This window comes from Ammospiza nelsoni, chromosome 17, assembly GCF_027579445.1.
Source record: "Ammospiza nelsoni isolate bAmmNel1 chromosome 17, bAmmNel1.pri, whole genome shotgun sequence".
NCBI lineage: Eukaryota > Metazoa > Chordata > Aves > Passeriformes > Passerellidae > Ammospiza > Ammospiza nelsoni.
The window spans coordinates 7,296,446-7,313,925 of record NC_080649.1 but is presented as its reverse complement, the minus strand read 5'-3'; the positions used below and the strand labels follow the sequence as shown (position 1 = coordinate 7,313,925).

At 41.9% G+C, this 17,480-nt stretch overlaps 2 protein-coding genes across 2 annotated transcripts in view; one reads left to right on the top strand and one right to left on the bottom strand.

Annotated features, from left to right (window-relative positions):
* Positions 1 to 326: 326 nt before the first annotated feature.
* On the bottom strand, positions 327 to 2,366 carry LOC132081134 (collagen alpha-1(I) chain-like). The gene is made up of 4 exons (XM_059484667.1): positions 2,109 to 2,366; positions 1,771 to 2,077; positions 1,187 to 1,282; positions 327 to 520 (listed from the first exon to the last, which is right to left on the bottom strand). Exons 1-4 carry the CDS (start codon positions 2,364 to 2,366, stop codon positions 327 to 329), a joined length of 855 nt encoding a protein of 284 aa, XP_059340650.1.
* The window catches only part of MOSMO (modulator of smoothened), a 31,252-nt gene continuing 16,109 nt past the window's right edge, over positions 2,338 to 17,480 (top strand). Inside the window, exon 1 of the mRNA XM_059484726.1 lies at positions 2,338 to 2,560. Within this exon, the coding sequence (XP_059340709.1) occupies positions 2,455 to 2,560 (106 nt within the window). The 5' untranslated portion in view covers positions 2,338 to 2,454. The remainder of the gene's footprint in view (positions 2,561 to 17,480) is intronic.

Genomic DNA, 17,480 nt, shown 5'->3' with positions numbered 1-17,480 from the left:
AGTTGCTATATAAAGGTAATAGTCAAAATATTTTTTGGAAAAAATCTGCTGGTGAATAGGAAATCTGTTTTTGCTGGAGAACAATGTATAGGCTTAAATCTTGATCTAATTATGGAACAGTCACCATAGCAGCTATTTTAAGATCACAGGTATGTCATCACAGTGGAATGCTGGCACTGAGCTTTATACAGTTTGTGCTAGTTTCTTTTCTCTGTAATTTTGAACTGAGTTTCTTTTGATCTGTGTAAGTGTAAATAAATCAGAGACAGGCTCAAAGCATAAATGCAGAACAAGGATATCTTCAATGTAATTAAATTTTAATATCACTATTGGTTTTTTTTACCTGGTTTCGGCTTTCCATCATTAAATGCAAAGCTTTTTTCCTCAAGGCTTGTTATCTGGAGATATGGCCCACCCTGTACCATTGTGAGGGCTAATCCTTGTTCATCCATCCCAGTCTCTGCCATCAGAGCTGCAATCTGGGTGTGCTGAGAGAAGTCTTCCAGTGCTGTCAACAGCCCTTTGAAAAGTGAGAGGAAAACTTTACTAGCTGAAAGTGTGATATCATTCTTCAATAAAAGGTTTAAGGAGACATTTGAGAAGGTGCTGTCCCCATTCTTGGGTATTCAAACAGTTAAGCCTCTCATCCTTAGTTACTTCCTTAGACTGGCATTGTGTGCTGAGCTGCTGCCAAAAGATGACATAAACTTGCTTTCTGCAAATAAATACACTGAAAGTAGTTTTTACTTAGAAATTTATTTCTTAAAAGGTCACACATTTTGCCAAGACAAGGAGCAACAGTGCTGTTACTTAAGTATTCATTACCAGCAGCAATGTATTCAGGGAAGGTAGGGAACAGGACACAACAGAACAGAGGAGTTTCCAGCTACGAAGGACTTCAAGAAAATACAGCATGCCTATAGCAAATGGATTTTTTCAAATCACTATTTCTTCCATGCACCAATTTCTTCTGGTTTAGAGGGAATAATTTCAGCTATTTTTCATCAAAAGCCTTACAATTTTCTCCACCCTTAAGAAAATTTGTCAAGTAGAGGTGATTTCTATGGGAGTTAAGTACAGGGCTTGTCCTCCAAATAACAAATCCTACTGATTGCTGTTGAACACTTTAAGATTACTGATATCTCCATTTTGTTTGTACAGTCTGTCATCTACGTGAAATACTTACATAAAAATAAACAGCACAGGCAATCGCCCACTTGGCTTCCCGGTATGTTCCATATAGACCAGTTGTGCTGCTCTGGAAAAAACAGGTGGGTGTTCACTGTTGGAAGGAAAAAAATGGAAACTACTAGATATTTTCCAAGTACCTGTAGATTTAGGGGCTGTTTGGTTCATTTACTTCAACATTCCCATACCAGAATTGACTGTATCGAAGGCACAGAGCTATTGTGGCCAAACCAGGCTGGTTTCCCACATTTGGTGCATTGTTCATTTTCTGGCTACAGACTCTCACAGTTCTGTATGGCTGAATCCATTGAAAAGCATGCCATCAAAAATGGCTGTGTTTGGGTGAGATTTCCAGTCACAATTAATTAGACTTCCTCCCAAACACAGACACAACGCTGTGTCGCGCTTCTGAGGGGCTCCACAGCCGCCAAACCTCAGTCCTTCCAGTCCCCTGTTCCCATCAGTGCTATAGAAGCAAAATTTCAGAATTTTTCTGCAATTTCAGCTCATGCCCAGCCTTGCAAAGGGATAAAGAGCAGGCTCTCGAGAAACAGAAAGCAGTTTTTTGTGGTGAACACAGACCTGTGACCGTTTCCCAGCCCTTGGTACTGACCAAGAGGCCCAATTCTCGGTTCCAAAAAACCTCTGGGGATCGCGATGCAGGAGGACCAGCCGGAAGGGTCAGTGTTGGGGGTCCCCGGGTCCGAGGCAGGCGGGGACCAAGGGCGACGGGGTCCGGGGGCACCGCCCGCCCCTCACGGCAGCCCCACCCCGGGGCACCGCCCGCCCCGCCCCCTGCCCAGGCCACACCCACCGCGGTGCTTGGCCCCGCCCGCTCCGCGCCTTCGGCCAGCCCCGCCCTTAACCCGCCCACCAGCGCAAACTCCACCTACCATGCACAAGCCACGCCCTTCTCCCACCAGTCGGCCCTGCCCATCAGAGCCAGGCCCCGCCCCGCGCTGCTCAGGGAAAGCCGCAGCGGCCCCGGAGCTGCCCCGCCCCGCCCCGCCCGGCATCGGCCCCGCCTCCCCGGGAAGCCCCGCCCCGCCCGGGGCGCGCGCCGGGGACCGCGGGTTCCCCTTCCGGAGCGGCCGCCGCCCCCCCGCCCGCCGGGTTCGCTTCCGGCGCCGTCCGGGGTCCGTTCCTGGCGCCGCCGCCGAGCGCGGCGCGGGGCCCATGGAGCCGCGGCCGTGAGGCGCCCCCGGCCCGGGCCCGCTGCGGGAGCCGGGCGGAGGCCGGAGCCGGGTGCCGCCGGAGCCGGAGGAGATGGACAAACTGACCATCATCTCAGGATGCCTCTTCCTGGCTGCCGACATCTTCGCCATCGCCAGCCTGGCGAACCCGGACTGGATCAACACCGGCGAGTCCGCGGGTGAGGGCGGCCGGCGGCGGGACCCGCCTGCGGCGTGCGGCAGGTGGCCGGGAGAGGGCTCCGGCGGGGCTCGGGGGCGGGCGGGGCGCGGGCCCGAGGGCGCTGGGGCTGCCCTGAGGGGCCGGAGGGAGCCCAGCCCGGGGGCTGCCGGCACCGGGGCCCAGGAGTGGCTGGGCCGAGTCCCGGGGGTTCCCGGGGCTGCTCCCCCGGGGCGGCAGAGAGTGGAGCGGCCGGGGGGAGCTGGTGGGTCCCAGCCCCGGCAGAGCCCCCGGCGGTGCCTCCCGGCCGCCTCGGCAGAGCCCGGTGTCCCGAGGGGTCCTGCAGAGCCCCCAGCCGGGAGCTGAGGGCCAGGACAGCGTCCCTGCCTGTGCTCCCCGGTGCCGTCACCTTGGACAGGGAATTGAGATCTGTCTCCGCTTACTTTGCGGCAGGTTTGGAGTCTCTCGTACTACACTGACGTTCCCTTTGTTGCAGGGAAGTTCTTGCTTCCCTACATCTTTTTTCTTCCCCCAGAATATTTCCTGCGTGCTGATTTTTATCAGCTTTAAGCCGGGATCCCATGTGGTTTTTATTTTAGAGTGTGGCATTGTTTACTTTAAACGAACAAGGATTTGAGCATCTTTCTTTTTACTAGTGATATAATTGTCTATGAACAATTTATTTCAGTCCATTGATAAAGATCTGCATGTTCTGATCAGTGGAGCAGGGAGAGAGAACAGGAGGAGGGCAGCTCTTTGATCTCATGTCCCAGAGGAATCCAAAGCTCTGTCAGGAAAGGAAGCCATCCTTACTGCAAGCAGATTAAACCAATTTAACCACTTTGGCCGGTCACAGGAGCCGAGGGAACAGCATGAAGCTGTGTCAGGGAGGTTTGGGCTGGGTATCAGAGGGTGCTCAGGCACTGCCCAGGCTCCCCAGGGCAGTGGTCACAGTGTTAACCTCTGTGTGTTCAAGAAGTGTTTGGACAATGCTCTCAGGCACATGGTGTGATTTTTGGGGCTGTCCTGTGCAGAAACAGGACTTGGATTTGGTGATCCCTCTAGGTCCCTTTCAGCTCAGGAGATTCTGTGACTTTTCCTACACTTATGATTTCCAAGCAAAAAGAAAATGCTTGGAAAAATGCTACCACAGGTTAGTACAGAGAAAATTGGTCTGGCTGTAAAGACTTTTGTCAAAAATTCTTGCAGAGGACTTGAAAAATTTTCTTCATCTGGCTTGCATCTTCTATGCATGTGAACAGTTGAACTGATCCAAGTTGTGTCATATTTCCTTTATTCTAATAAAGTAGAGTATTAAAAACTATTTGGGATTGGTGACTGTACTCTGACCAGACTGTACTCATGGCTTATTTGATTTGCTTCTAATTACCTAGTCTAGAACCCAGACTTTCCTCCATGGCTCAGAGGAAAGGAACGAGTCCCTTCCCAAAGTGCAGCCTTCAGGAACTCCCTGGGTGACTTCACTGTTCCTCCTGTAGCTAATTGTGATGATTTTCCTGCCTATGGCTAGATAAAATGCTTCTTTCCTCTTATAATTCCACCTTACAGCAATGCTGTGGTAATAAGCCGTTCTTCAGGGGCTTAAAGTCAAATAAAATAGTATTAATTTCAAATATTTAAATATGCCCTTCTGAAGTCCTGCCTCGTGTTAGCAGATTTTGTGCAGTGTGTAAGTTGTTGGATTCTCTCTGCATGTATAGAAAGGAGATAACAAAAACTATTCTGAAAAAAGTGTTTATGGAAGAAGTCCTTTGGGAACTAAGCACAGTCCATTATGTTATTTTGTAAAGAAAAATGTTTTCTATCTCTTTGTGATACAAAAATTGTGTCCTAAAATATTTTAAGCAGCAATCATTATTTCTTTACTTAGTGGATGATTGCTTAAGAATCATCTGCCATTTCTGAGGTGCAGCTAACAGTTCTAATTAGGCTGGCAAACATGAAATCTGGATTTTTCTGAGGGACTTCAGCAGTCAAAGAATGTTTTGACAGACCTAAGCCTTTTTTTTTTCTTTGCTCTATTTTGAAGCCAAACAAATTCTTGTCTTGATAAAACCATAAAGGGAGCTGGCTACCATCCTTAATAACTCTTTTCTAGATTTTTATTGATATAGGATTCAATGCAGAATTACAAGAGTTGTGCTTAAAAGCAATACAAATGTGTATTTCTGGTGCTTAAACCTTCTAAAATAAGCCATGTGCCCAAACTGTAAATAAAGGAAGTGTGGAGATGCCCATTGAAGCAAGGACTTCCTGTAGTATTGAATTATGAGCTGGATGCTTTTATGAGTGCCATTCATTACCCAGAGGCTGCTGGGGAGAGCTGTGGCACAGGAGGGCACAGCCCTGATGGTGAAACCTGTCCCAGCTGCTGGTGACATTCAGGGACTCTCACAGACTGCTGTGCCTGGAGCACATCCAAGGATCCAGCTTCCATATGTGCCACTAAGAAGCAGGGTTTTTTTGGAGCATCCTGCACTCAGCTGGTGAAAGGAACTATTGGGTAAAAGAAAATGTTTCTTTGCTTTATCTCTGTGTTATCAGGTTCATCTCCTGTGGGAATTATTCTAGATGCTGCCACTACAAGTCAGCCTGGTAGTGAGGAGGAAGGGGAGTAAGAGTTTCTCTGCTTGGCTGCTGTCCTGGGGGCTCTGGAAGGCCGTGTGGGACAGCCTGGTCTCCTCAGTACTGCAGCTGCTTGAGGGTGGCAGAGAACAGAGGTCTTGGCAAACCTGGGAAGGCAGCGCTGCATTGGCTCATTCAGAGCTGTTTACAGCCACTAAGGTTGGGAACCTGGGCTTATGTTTCAGGGAAAAAAAATCTGATTTGAATGCTAAACAATATGTACCTCTTACTCCAGAGATAGTGATGAGTTTCAGCTAAATTGGATTGCAAAATAAATCACTGGCTTTAATGCTTCTCTGAAAAATTGAGATAGTTTTCAATTTTTTTAAATCAATATAGAAGGGCTGATTAGTCTCCTAAATCTTACTCTTAAAGATAAGTTTTATAGTCATTTGAAAAATGTTGTCTATAGAAATTTCTCCCCAGCAATTATCAGCAAAGAATTGCAACTGAGATTATTGAAGGTCTCAGATGCTTATCTGTCCTTAGGCCAGAGGAACTACACCTTTGTGAACAGAGGTCCAAGTCTGTGTTGGACGCTTTTTCTTTATGTAGTTTTGTAAGAATTGTTCATTAACTTGGTTTCAGATATTTCATACATCTTTAAGATGGCAAAGGAAAGATGAAAATTGAATGGATTTTTCTTACAAAGAGTTCTCTGTGAGATTTTGTTATTCTTGCTGTGCAAGTACAGAACACTGATAACTCCAATCTGGGAACCAGTGGCTGCTCAGTATTCTTGCACTGCCTGCCTTTTCTTATCAAACTGACACTGTGTGAGAAATAAGGACAGAGTTGGCTTTAATTTCAGCCAATGCCCAAAGTGCCACTGATTTCAGTAGGAAGGAATTTTGCTCCTGTATCTCTACACTTCTGCAAAGAACTTTATAAGCTGATAGTTTTGTCTCCATATGTTCCTTTTTTTTTGTGTGGGAGGGTCTTTAATGATTTTGATATTTTGTCTTCAGTGGGGGAAGAAGGGGGATAGAAGCAGCTCTAGCTTCAGCTCTCAACTCTTTTATAGGAAAAATGGTATGAATAGTATGCACAGTTGAAATTAGAGTTGTTAAAAGCTGTACATGCGGGGGGATTGACAATTTGAAATGCTTTTATGGGGTTTAGGATAGGTCAAGCAATTCAAGGGAATAATTTAATCAAGTAAAATCTCCCTTCAGAAGGCTAAGCTATCAGTTTGTTTATGTGGCTTAGTCATCCCTTCCTATGTAGCATGATTGTTCATTTGATTCCAATTTACAGAACAACTTGTACCCTGTTTGTAGCAGTTCTTAAGTTAACATGGGTGTCAGGATTTGGGGGTGCTGAACTGATGGGTACCTCCTAAAGCAGGGATACATCCCATCCTCCTGTGCTGCTCCACAGGTCACCAGGGAGCACCCAGGACAGTGTTATGGCCAGGGCCCTCAGCACATGCCCAACATATTTGTGTTCAGCAGAGCTTCCAATTCCATCTTCAATCTATGACAAAAGTATCAAGGCCGCTTGTGTTAGGAATTATACTTTTCATTTAAACTGCCTTCTGTATCTTGCTATGCAGCAGTGATAATGAATTGTAAATCTAGAATATAACATGTGTTTAAAATTGTCTGTTTACCAGTGGTGCCTTTCTGTGTATCTTCTAAAGTGTTATGTGTAGTTCTTGGGCTTTGCATACTCAGTTACTTTTTTATTTGTGAAGGATGATTTCAGATGCAGTGGTCTTACAGAAGAGCAGGCTCTGTGCAGGCCATTCCTCCTGAGGCAGTGAACTCCCTGCTCCTGTGGAATAAGTTGTCTAGCACTTGGTGGAAAATTACTGATGTTCAGTGTTATTCCTCTGCATGTCATGGCTCTTCCTGAGGAATTTTGTTTCACAGGTCCAGCAGGAGCTGTAGCTTTGTTGGGATCAGCTTAATGACCTATCACAGGTAGTACAACCAAGCAGTGATTCCTGGCTCCTGCTGAGCTTGAGACCACTGAAATATTTTTCTCTAATTGGAGCACTGACTGTACATGGCATAAACTCAAGACCACATGAAGGTGCTCAAATGAAACTACTTCTAAATAGAATAAAACAGATGAAGTAAATAAAGTATCCACAACTTAAAGAGGGTGTAAACTTGTGTTCCAGCTGGCATTGTTGTTCTAAATGAAGTTGTCTGCTCAAAAATGGTGGTATGTAAAAGTCAATATGACATATTAGCAGTGATTTTTGCCCTTTAGGGCCTGTGCTGAGAGACTGTTCATGTACAATGCTCCCCTGAGGACAAGTCATGGCCTAGAGCAGCATTGTGCTGTCCTCTGAAGGAGATGGGGTTGTTTCTGTGATGTGTGGATAGTTGGCTTTTCAAAAACTGGCTGTAAAAAGGTTCTGGTGATCATTTGTTAAGCACCTTGCAGTATACTCAAAAATCACAGTATGCATCTCCCAGCTCTTCTCAGTAGAAAGTGATGGGACATGATAGGAAGCAATTCTACAAAATTACTTTTTCCTAATGTTTTTTGTGCTATCATGTAGTGACTGTGACAGGAGAAGTTATTTGCCCTTTCATGAACCTGTTTGGATTGCATGCTGAGAATACAAATAAAAGGAGGATGATACAGAGAATGAAGATTTATGTACCATCAGGTCCTAGAGGTGAGTGCTGAAAAGCAATCTCCCAAGCCATCTGAACATCAGAGTGTTAAAATTAGATTGTAGGACATAATTTCCAGGAAAACACATTTCTTTGATGGATGCTCCCAGGTGTGTGAGGAAGGAGGGAAAGGTGGTGGTGGGTTGTGATGTGTTGTTGATCCCCACAGTGAGGGATGAGAACTTCCTGCTCCTAAGATGCAGGCCCTGCCAGCAGCACTTGCATTTCAGAGAATTTGCCACTGCTTTAAAAACAGCAATACCAAACCCAAACAAGAACAAGATTCTGAAGCCCATATAATCTGAATACTTTATTAAGAGTAGCCTGTTAATGGATTTGCCTGGACTGGGAGGGTCAGTGCCATCTTTAAAAGGAACATTTCCATTCCACTTCATGTCTGTAGATGTCTTTCAAGTGGATGTAAAAATGTGACAAAGCAGAGTGTTTGAATTGTGTTGGGTTCTGTAATCGACCAGGCCTTAAGGCACAAGAAAAATCAATAGAAAGGCATTGTTGTAATGGATTAATTTTGTGCTTACTCAACCACTCAGCATTTAAACATATGGAACTATTTTATGTGTAGGAAGAATCTCATGAAAGAGAGCTGTGTCAGCCTGGTTATTTGAGCCTGCCAGAGAAGACATGAGAGAGCCAATTGTTTTTGTCCATAGAGGAGCTGATGTTTTACATCTGCTTTTTAACAAATACAAACTCATGCTGCTCCTGTGAGGTGCATGGTGCATGTTTTGTTCTCTCTTTAGCATACAAAAAGGTACAAAACTGTTAGTTTGCCTTCCACCAAATCCTGTTGAATTCCCCACTCTCTAATTAGAGTTAGGTAAGAAATATCTGATTATAGAGTACAGACCTGGGAGCCAGTAACTTTCAAATCCAGCATCTGGCATGGCTGACTTTGGATTTTGGCAAATTATTGTGGTAGTACCTCAATTTCTTCCTCTGTAAAACAGAGGTAGTATCTTTATCACAGTAACTTCTATTAGGATTAGCAGCAAAGTTTTAATTTCATTTTGTTTTTTACTTTTGTTTCCTATGACAGTTTTACTTTATTAAACTAAGGGGAGCAATCACAGAATAACAGGCATTTCATTTGGCTTTTCTAATAGTAGGTGCTTTGAATAAGGTATTTGTGTTTCAGATATTTGGAGTAACCTTTTTATTTACTTACCAGCAGTGTGCACAGTTCCTACAGAACTAAATTCTATTCTATGTGCAGATACAGATTTATTTTCTGTCCATCCTGTGCTTTACTCAAGTATGTAACTGTAAAGCTGCTTTATACACTGATGGTTTGTCTGTGGGAAAGGAGCCTTGTTGAAACTTCACCTCTGTGCCTTCAGGAAGTTACCTGCCTTTCCTCTGTTTTTTAAATCAATGTAGACCTGATTGGAGGTGTGTGTATTACGTTTGTTGCCACAAACTTACACTGAAATCAACACAAGAGTAACTTAAATGTATGAGTCTTAAAAGTAAGGATTCAATAGTGTATACTGCAAAACAAAGATGTAAAATTGTCTGAAATAATAAAAAAAAAGAATCCTGTTAATGGCTGGGGCTTATTAAAAACATTTGTATTGTTAAGTTTCCAGCCAGCACTTACATGTGAGCAGCATTATGTAAACTGCATTTGTACTTTTGCCAAAGCAAAGAAGATCAGTAGGTCAAACTTTTAAGCTTGACCTACTTTTTTTTTTTCATAGGTAGTTCACAACAGCTCAACTTTTCCCCATTTATTTTCATGCTGTAGGTTTGTAGGATTTTTATCATAGACAGGAGTTCTTCACCTTGTTCTTGAATCCTTTTCCAGCAGTGGTTGAGACCTTTTTATTTCAGAAGAATGTAACTGGAGTGACTCATGGATGAAGAAGTATATTGAACTTCACAGAGAATAAATGCTGCTATCTATTTTAGAAATAGATATAAAATTATGTTTGTTGTATGGTGGAACAAATACAATATGGAGGCTGTTTTATTCTTCTACAAAGTTATTTGGGAAAGCTATAAAATTATTTAAAATTTTTAGTTCATACAATTTTAAATTTAAAAATAATTTTCCTATTACCTAGTTGTAAGTTATTATTGTAATTCATAGTGCCTACAAATTGAGTAGTTGACAGAGTTTTTTATTAGTAAGGGCTATATGCAGGGAAAAAATTCTTTGATAATTTTGCAGCAATCCCCTTATGTATGCTCTAGCTGCTTTGCTCAATTTCACTTTTCTTCCCCAAGCCTCTGACTGATGGAGATATACACAGATCTGAAAAACTGGAGATATGGCCAAGAAGAGGATCTGTGCAGGGTACGTGTCTGTTTTAAAGAGAAGGGAAACAAACCAGACGGGCAAAGCACTGGCCTGATTCTGTAGGGATCTATATGGAATCAGTGGGCACAGGTTACATCCCTTCTCAGTGTGAAAATTCTGGGCTATTCCTCTGATATAATTTTGTTTCCTGTCTGATGTATTGTCTTGTATATATTTTAAATTTTGTAAGTAGAGTTGATGGCAAGAGTTTGGTTTCTCGGGTACCCTAGGAAATGTCTGATTGTGATGGTTTGTGTGTGGGATGGGCTAATCCAGTAGGAAATACTTGCTGCTAAGAGTTTGAGGTTCAAAATTCAGAGTGTGTGTAGAGCCTGGTTCCTGTCTTTGGGTAAAACATACTCAGTGTTCCATCTGGGTCCTTGGGCTGATCTGAAATGCTCCCTTGTGAGGACAGCAAAAGCCTCCCAGTGATTCACTGCAGTGTTCAAAGCCAGCACAGCCCAGTGCAATAGGCAACAGTTGGCTGCTACCCAAAAACCTCATGGGAGCTGCAGTTCTGTGCCATAAATTACAAAGCACTTTAGGATCATTAAGGATGACAGTCTCTCAAGGTGTAGTGATTAATACCCCACTTGGATGTTTAAATACTTGTCCAGTTGAAGACAGTTCACATTTGGCCTTGAACTTACTTGGTGGTGAGCAATTCTCTGTGCCATTGTTTGCACACTGCATTAAAAGGGCTGGGATGTCTCTGAGCTTGGTGCATCCAAGAATTTAATAATCAAATGACACTGTTCATAGACAGTAAAGTCAGGTAGGTTATTTCTGTAGTGCTCATCATGGAGCCAGCTTCCCAGTTCATTTTCTTGCAGTTCTTATTCCTGAGCTTTCCTTTCTTTCACCAAGTGGTTTCCACTTCTCTTGCTGTGACTACTTTCTGCTATTGGCAGCAACATTATTTAGTTGTATTTTAAGGGATCAGAACAGGACGTATGATCATTCAGTGTACCTCAGAACTGCTTTGCTGTGAATACTTCAGAAGGGCTGCTTTGAGCCTAGATTCTTTATACTTTTCTCAAATTGATGGCATATATATGAAGGTCTGCAATAAAATCTTTGTATACATAAATGAGAGGGATCCTGACTTTGTTGATAAGCAGGGTAAATGTACAGGTAAGGGGGAATGGTTTTGTCTGTGACTTCATCAGTGTGAGCTTAATGTATCAAACATTAACAACCTCTAGTTGTAATGTCTTTATTCCAAAGTAAAGTGAAGAAAACTCATAAAGGGTTGTCATGGGCTTCACGCTTCCAGAAGAATGACTTCCCTATAGTGGGTGACTTGTTTGACTTGAAAATTTGCTTTGTCAATTTGGAGTAGCTCTACTTCTGTTCTCTATACAAAAGAGAAATACTCTACATTGAGCATTAAGAGATATTTTTTCTCAGTCATTGACAGTAATCCAGCAGTATTCCCACGGTCAGTGGAAGTGTCACCTCCAGAACTGCAACAGTGGAAAAATCTGATTTCCTTTCTTGTAGAGGAGAAAAGGCACTGCTGCTTCCTCTGGGCCTGTTGATGTGAGGAGCATTGTAGGCGTTTCATGCTGTGGGGGAAGAGAAGTCACAAGGGTGAAGAAAAAGCTTTTTTCTTTTCCTTAGGTTGAATTGCATTCTGAAACGAATTGTGCACCTAAATTCGTGCGTTAATGATGTGCTCTCCATCGTAGAAACTCGTGGGAAGAAGCATGTTTCACTTTGTTTTTTAAACCCACACTTAATTCAATTTAAAAACTATGCAACAAGATTGTACAGGAAACTTGAAGAGATTGAAAGGCTTGGAATTTTTAATGTGGTCCCATAAATTCTTTCAGTGGAATATTGCTGGGTCACTCACCAATTTCAAGAAGCATGCTGAAGTTTAATACATGAAAAATGGTAAAATAAAGAGAGTAAAGGCCAGAAGTAGCAGTTGCTGTTTCACAAACAGAAGTCTGTTGATTTATGCTCAATGTAATCTGAAGTAAATGTTCCCTGTAAGTAGATGTTCAGTAAGATGAAGTTGGTGATAAGAACAGATGATCTCTTGGTTGTTTATATAAAATCTAAAATTAGAGTGAATCTGTTTCAAAGCATCAATACAACAACTGTATAAACATCTGTTAACAGATACATTCTTTGGAGCACTATATAACATTTGGTTGCTTTTCAAGAACAGTCCTACTCCTTGTTTCAATAAGATGGTATTTTACTTCAGTGAAGTGCAAGTTTAACTGTTCACGAATGGTCTGTCTTCTCTTATACTAGTAAAAAAAAAAAAAGTAAGAGAACTCTCCAGACTCTAACAGTCTATTTTTGTAGATGCCAATTTGTGATAAGGGAGAAAGTGTTATCACCACACAGACAGCACCTGTTAATTGCCTAAATAATTCAGGCTTAAATTATGCAGGCTTCTAAAACAAGGACTTGCCCTAGCAAAAGCAATAAGAAAATACGTACTTTGGGATAAATCCTGATTATGCTCCCTGCGTTCCTATTGTTCTTTGTTTTTAATATTTCCTTTGTGATGTGAACAGCAAGTAAATGCCTAAATTTGAGAATTATTACTGCAGAAGAAGGTTGGAGTTTGGTTTGGTTTATTTTCCAGTTTGCCTTTTGTATTTGTGGGGGCTTAAAATGTTAATTAGCCAGGAAGCTGTGTGCCAGCAGTCCTGAAGGACAGCTTGTATGTAGTTAAGCTATATCTCAGTCTGTCTTTCAGCACATGAAGTGTTACTTGTACACAATAAAATCTTGGCCCTGTACCTAATCCCTATTTAAAGTGCAGTTTAACCTGTATTCCCAGTTGTTACAAGCATGTCATACACAGATTTGGCAACAGTTAGAAAGTGCCTTTAGGAATAAAAACTAAGGTTAAGTTTTATTTTACTTGAAGTACTGTTCTAGTTGCAATGAAATACATTCTTTGGGTAAATAGGTGCTGTTCTTCAGTTGATAAAAGTGCCTTATGAAAAAAGCAAGGCTAGTAGACAAAGACAGGATCTTGTATATCCCCAGTGAGTACAATGTTGGTACCCTGTGTGTCCAAGGAAGGACTTGCAAGACCAGAAATGTGCTTAATCTTTCCAATTTTTCTAGTGGTTTTAAAAAAGGATTACTTCTACCTGCAAACCTCCCTTCTCATGTCCTCGTTGCTATAAATACAATCCTCCCATGTGCTGTAAAGAAACTGCCACAATTGTTAGTACATTTGGTTTGGGGTTTGAATGTTCTGTTCTTTATTTAGCATAGTCTGTTGTACTTTCAGGTAATCTGGGCTTAAAATATTCTCTCAGTAGTGGACCAAGAGAAGGCTGTGCTCAGGTGTAGGCAAAGACTGAAGCACATAAGGTGTATTTTGGCTGTTTGCAGAACAGACACCGAAACTTGGCAAATGTGTTTCTAACCATATAAATGCCAACATGCATTTCAACACTTCTCTTTTCACCTTCACCACTGGGTGATTCATGAGGCCATGGAGGAGCCAGATCAGTGGGTGTCCTTGGAGCATGTCTGATGCAAGCTGAGATCAGTGCAAAGCACAACAGTTATGTCTGACAGAGGAAGATGATCCCTACTCGTCATGAATTTAATTTGTTAAAATGCACAAGCAATCTTGAAGTCAGAGCCAGGACCTGAATCCTCCCCCTGCCTTGATTGCTTTTGTTATTATGTTAGAGAAGTTGCTTTAGGCTGTAACCAGGAAGGTTGAGAGTTATTTTCTCTCCATGAATAAAAAAGAGGGACAGCAATAGGGTACTTTATTTGGTGTGGTTTGGGAACTTTGGTGTATCTGTCGTGGTCTGCTTGAACATATATAATAAGTTTATAACTTGGCTAACTTGGGGAAATTATGCTTTTGGATATGCAGGAGTTAAAAATGGAGGGCTCTGAAGTCCAGTTGTTGGCAGCCTGTGAACAGACCATCTTCCAAAACACCTGTGTGGAAGGTGATCCACTGCACTGTGAGATCCAGAATTCCTGTGTTGTTCTGGTTGTGTTTTGTTGTACCACGTGGCAAACCCTGGCGCTGCCATTGCTGTCCCAGCCCGGCCACCTCATGTCACTGGCTGCTGTTGGTGCTGCAGCCCCAGAGAGCTGCACATCACCCCTACAGCTGCAGGTGCTGAGCAGAACACTTCTGAGAAGGTTGGGGCAGGGTTTATGGTATACTGGATAAAGAGGTATCATTTTACAGCTCTGTCTCAAGCCAAACGTAACTGTTAAAAAGAACACAAGCTTATCAGATGTTAAATGGCAGAACAGCTGTGGGTGTCATAGCTTGTGGCTTTCAGCTGAACATATGGCATAAAATGGTATGGCTGACTCAAAAAATCACTTTTAAATATTGACACTGCCTTTGATCTTTCTTTTTTTAGTTAGTGAATTTTGTCAATTTTGAGTAGCTCTACTTTGGTTGGAGGAAAAATGGAAATAACTAGATTCTTTGTTTGTGTTTTATACTAAATAAAACATTGCTTTCTTATTTTAGGAAAGTTCTCTCTTTTTTCCCAGGCCCTTGCAACTTCTGAAACTGTAAAGATTCTAGTCACTGACAAAACTGTTCCATTGTGAAAGTGCTTATAATGTTAGAAAATAAACAACCAGAAGGATGCAGCTTATTAGAGATCCTTTTAAGCAACATTTAATTAATGCTGTCTTCTGAAGTAGGAATGAATACCTTCTTCTGAAGGAAATACCTTCAGCACAGGCAGATTTCTTGGCTCTGATATGTGAGAACACACAGCCTTTGTTGTGTCAGGAGAGTTGTTCTGCATTAGTGCCTGAGGGTAGCTCTTAGAGAGTCTGGTGATCCATCACAAAAAAAAATCTAAAAAAGAGAGGGGTTGCAGAATTAAAAAAACATTAAGTAGACTCAATGCACAAGCAGCAGGGCATTAAAAGTTACTAGAATTCAGAAATAAACTCACTTTTTATTAGTCCAAATGTCTGCAATTTAGGCATCTCTTAGAACTAATGTATCATAATGATTGTCATCTGTAGTAATAAACTTTTCTAATATGTGTAAGTCTTTCTCAATAGATGGCCCCTGATTTTTTTCCTTGGGAAAGGAAGAGGGAGGATGAAGACTGTGGGTTTTGTGGAGGGAGGATTTGGTTTGCATTAGGCATGATACAAACACAGAATTGAAAAATTGTGAGGCAACTTGGCACCAGATGTTCTTCAGCAGCAAGGCAGGCTTTTCTGCTAATATACCACAACTCCTTGGACTGGCTTTAGACTTTAGAATTTGGAATTCTTCTCTTTAGAAGTCAGTGAGATTCTAAGGAGTACCAAAAATGGTATCTAATAAGTTCAGTTCTCTGGAAATTAGATTGTTAAATACAGATAAATTGGTAGGTTCCTCATGGCTAACATAAGCTGTGTTTGAAGCCAGAAATATTACCTCACCTGTATGAATATTTTTAAGAATATTTTGTTCCTGAAGCAAGTAAGCATCCTTTAGAGCAAAAAGGGTGATCCATTTCAAAGTTGCTTTGGAAGGAAGAGAGCATCAGATTTGAGAGAAGGGGATAAATGGAGTAGAAGAGAAATAACAGGTTGTATAACATAATTTTACAGCAAGGACTCTTACAACAAGGACTCTTACAACAAGGTTCTTAAAAGATGCCCTCTAGATGTAACAGGAACTTCACAAGTAAATCTAGGTCTTTATTAAAAACTGACTTTTAATATAGTATAAATATTTTTTTAGCTGTTTGCTTCATACCAATAGAAATTCAGTGGGTGTATGAATTGATCTTGCATCTGGCCTTCTTCAAGGTGAGAAACTCCAAAGCTGTTTTCCCAGGGTTATGATACCTATTAGAGGATTTGAGAGACAAATTGGAATGAAGGCCAAAAGCAAAGATTTGGCATACAAAAGGTGGGAAAGATAATTTATGGTCTGTTTGTTTTGAACTATTCGATGTTATGTGCCCTTGCAGCTGATCCTTCATTTCAGCCTTCCTGCAGATCATCCTTTAACATTCATAAATCTCATTTTAGTGAGTCTTGGTTTCCTGTTAATCTATTACCTGAACAAAGTACTGAACATCCGCAGTGAGAGAATCAATCTGTTCTGCTGCATCCTGAGCACTGTGCTTGCATGGTACCTCAGAGTTATTTTAGCAGCATAAGTGCTAAAGAGCATCTACTCAAACTACCTCCATTCCTCTTGAAAGAAGTAATTATTTTTGTAAGAACTGTACCAAACATTGTATTCTCATACTTGATTAGAGACTGGCAGTTGATCTTATATTTTGATTCTTTTATATACCCCTTATACCTACCCAGGTATTACTCAGTTACTGTGTTGTCTTACAGTGACTGAAACACAAATGTGGAAGATAAGGTGTTCAACTTGCATATAGTTACTTAGTAGCAGTTAATTATGTGTATGTGCTGTTTTTAAAAATGCTCTGATATGATGCTATTTGAGGCTGTAAACTTTTAAAAATTGATTTAATGGATCAAGGTTGAAAATTGAGATGAGGACTATAATTTACAAGGCTGTAACTGAACAGCTGTAGATACGGAGCAATTCTGTGAGCTGTGCCTGTGGCCGTCATTCAGTGGGACCTGACATGCAGAGACCCCATGATTCTGTTTGACTCTTACAACATGGGCCTTGCTGTACAGGGTCTGGTGGTCTTCCCCAGCATTGTTAATTCTTTTTTCCTCCTTAGTTTTGCAAACCAGCAGGATGCTGTTATCTTTTTCCTCTTCACACTAGAGGTGGTGCCTATCCTACAGAGGCATAACTTTTCCCTTAACCCCTGCATTGCTTATTCTGAGCATGGCTAATCTCATAAGATGGTACAGGGCCTGATTTCTAATGCAGTTTTGCACTGGAAAAGTAGAATTAACTGCATGGAGTTACCTCCAAGACTGTGGTAGGGAATGATCAGTACTGTCAGTTCCCTGGATTTTGGGAAAGGCAGAAGGGAGAGCCCTCTGTTTCCAAGAAACTACTACCTAAACTATAGAATTCATAGAAATTTTGCCCAAAACAAAACACATATTAATAAACCCAAAGAAGTCATTCTCTCTTCCCCCTTTGTACAGCAACATCCCTTCAAGCGCCTGTGCAGGAAAATAAATTCCATATGTAAGAATGGGAAACATCCCACTTCAACTGCCAAATTCCTTTGATGACTTTGAAAATTTTCTTCTTGGAAGTCCCTCCTCCTTGTTTCCTATAGGGGTAGGTGCATTGGAATTGTTCTTTCCATGCTGTGTTGTTTGTTCCTCTCAGAAATTCCTCAGCTATGCTTCACTCACATTGAAATCAGTCTTCTGTCAGAGAGCTTGGTTGCAGGCAGGGAGCAGCAAAAATGTTA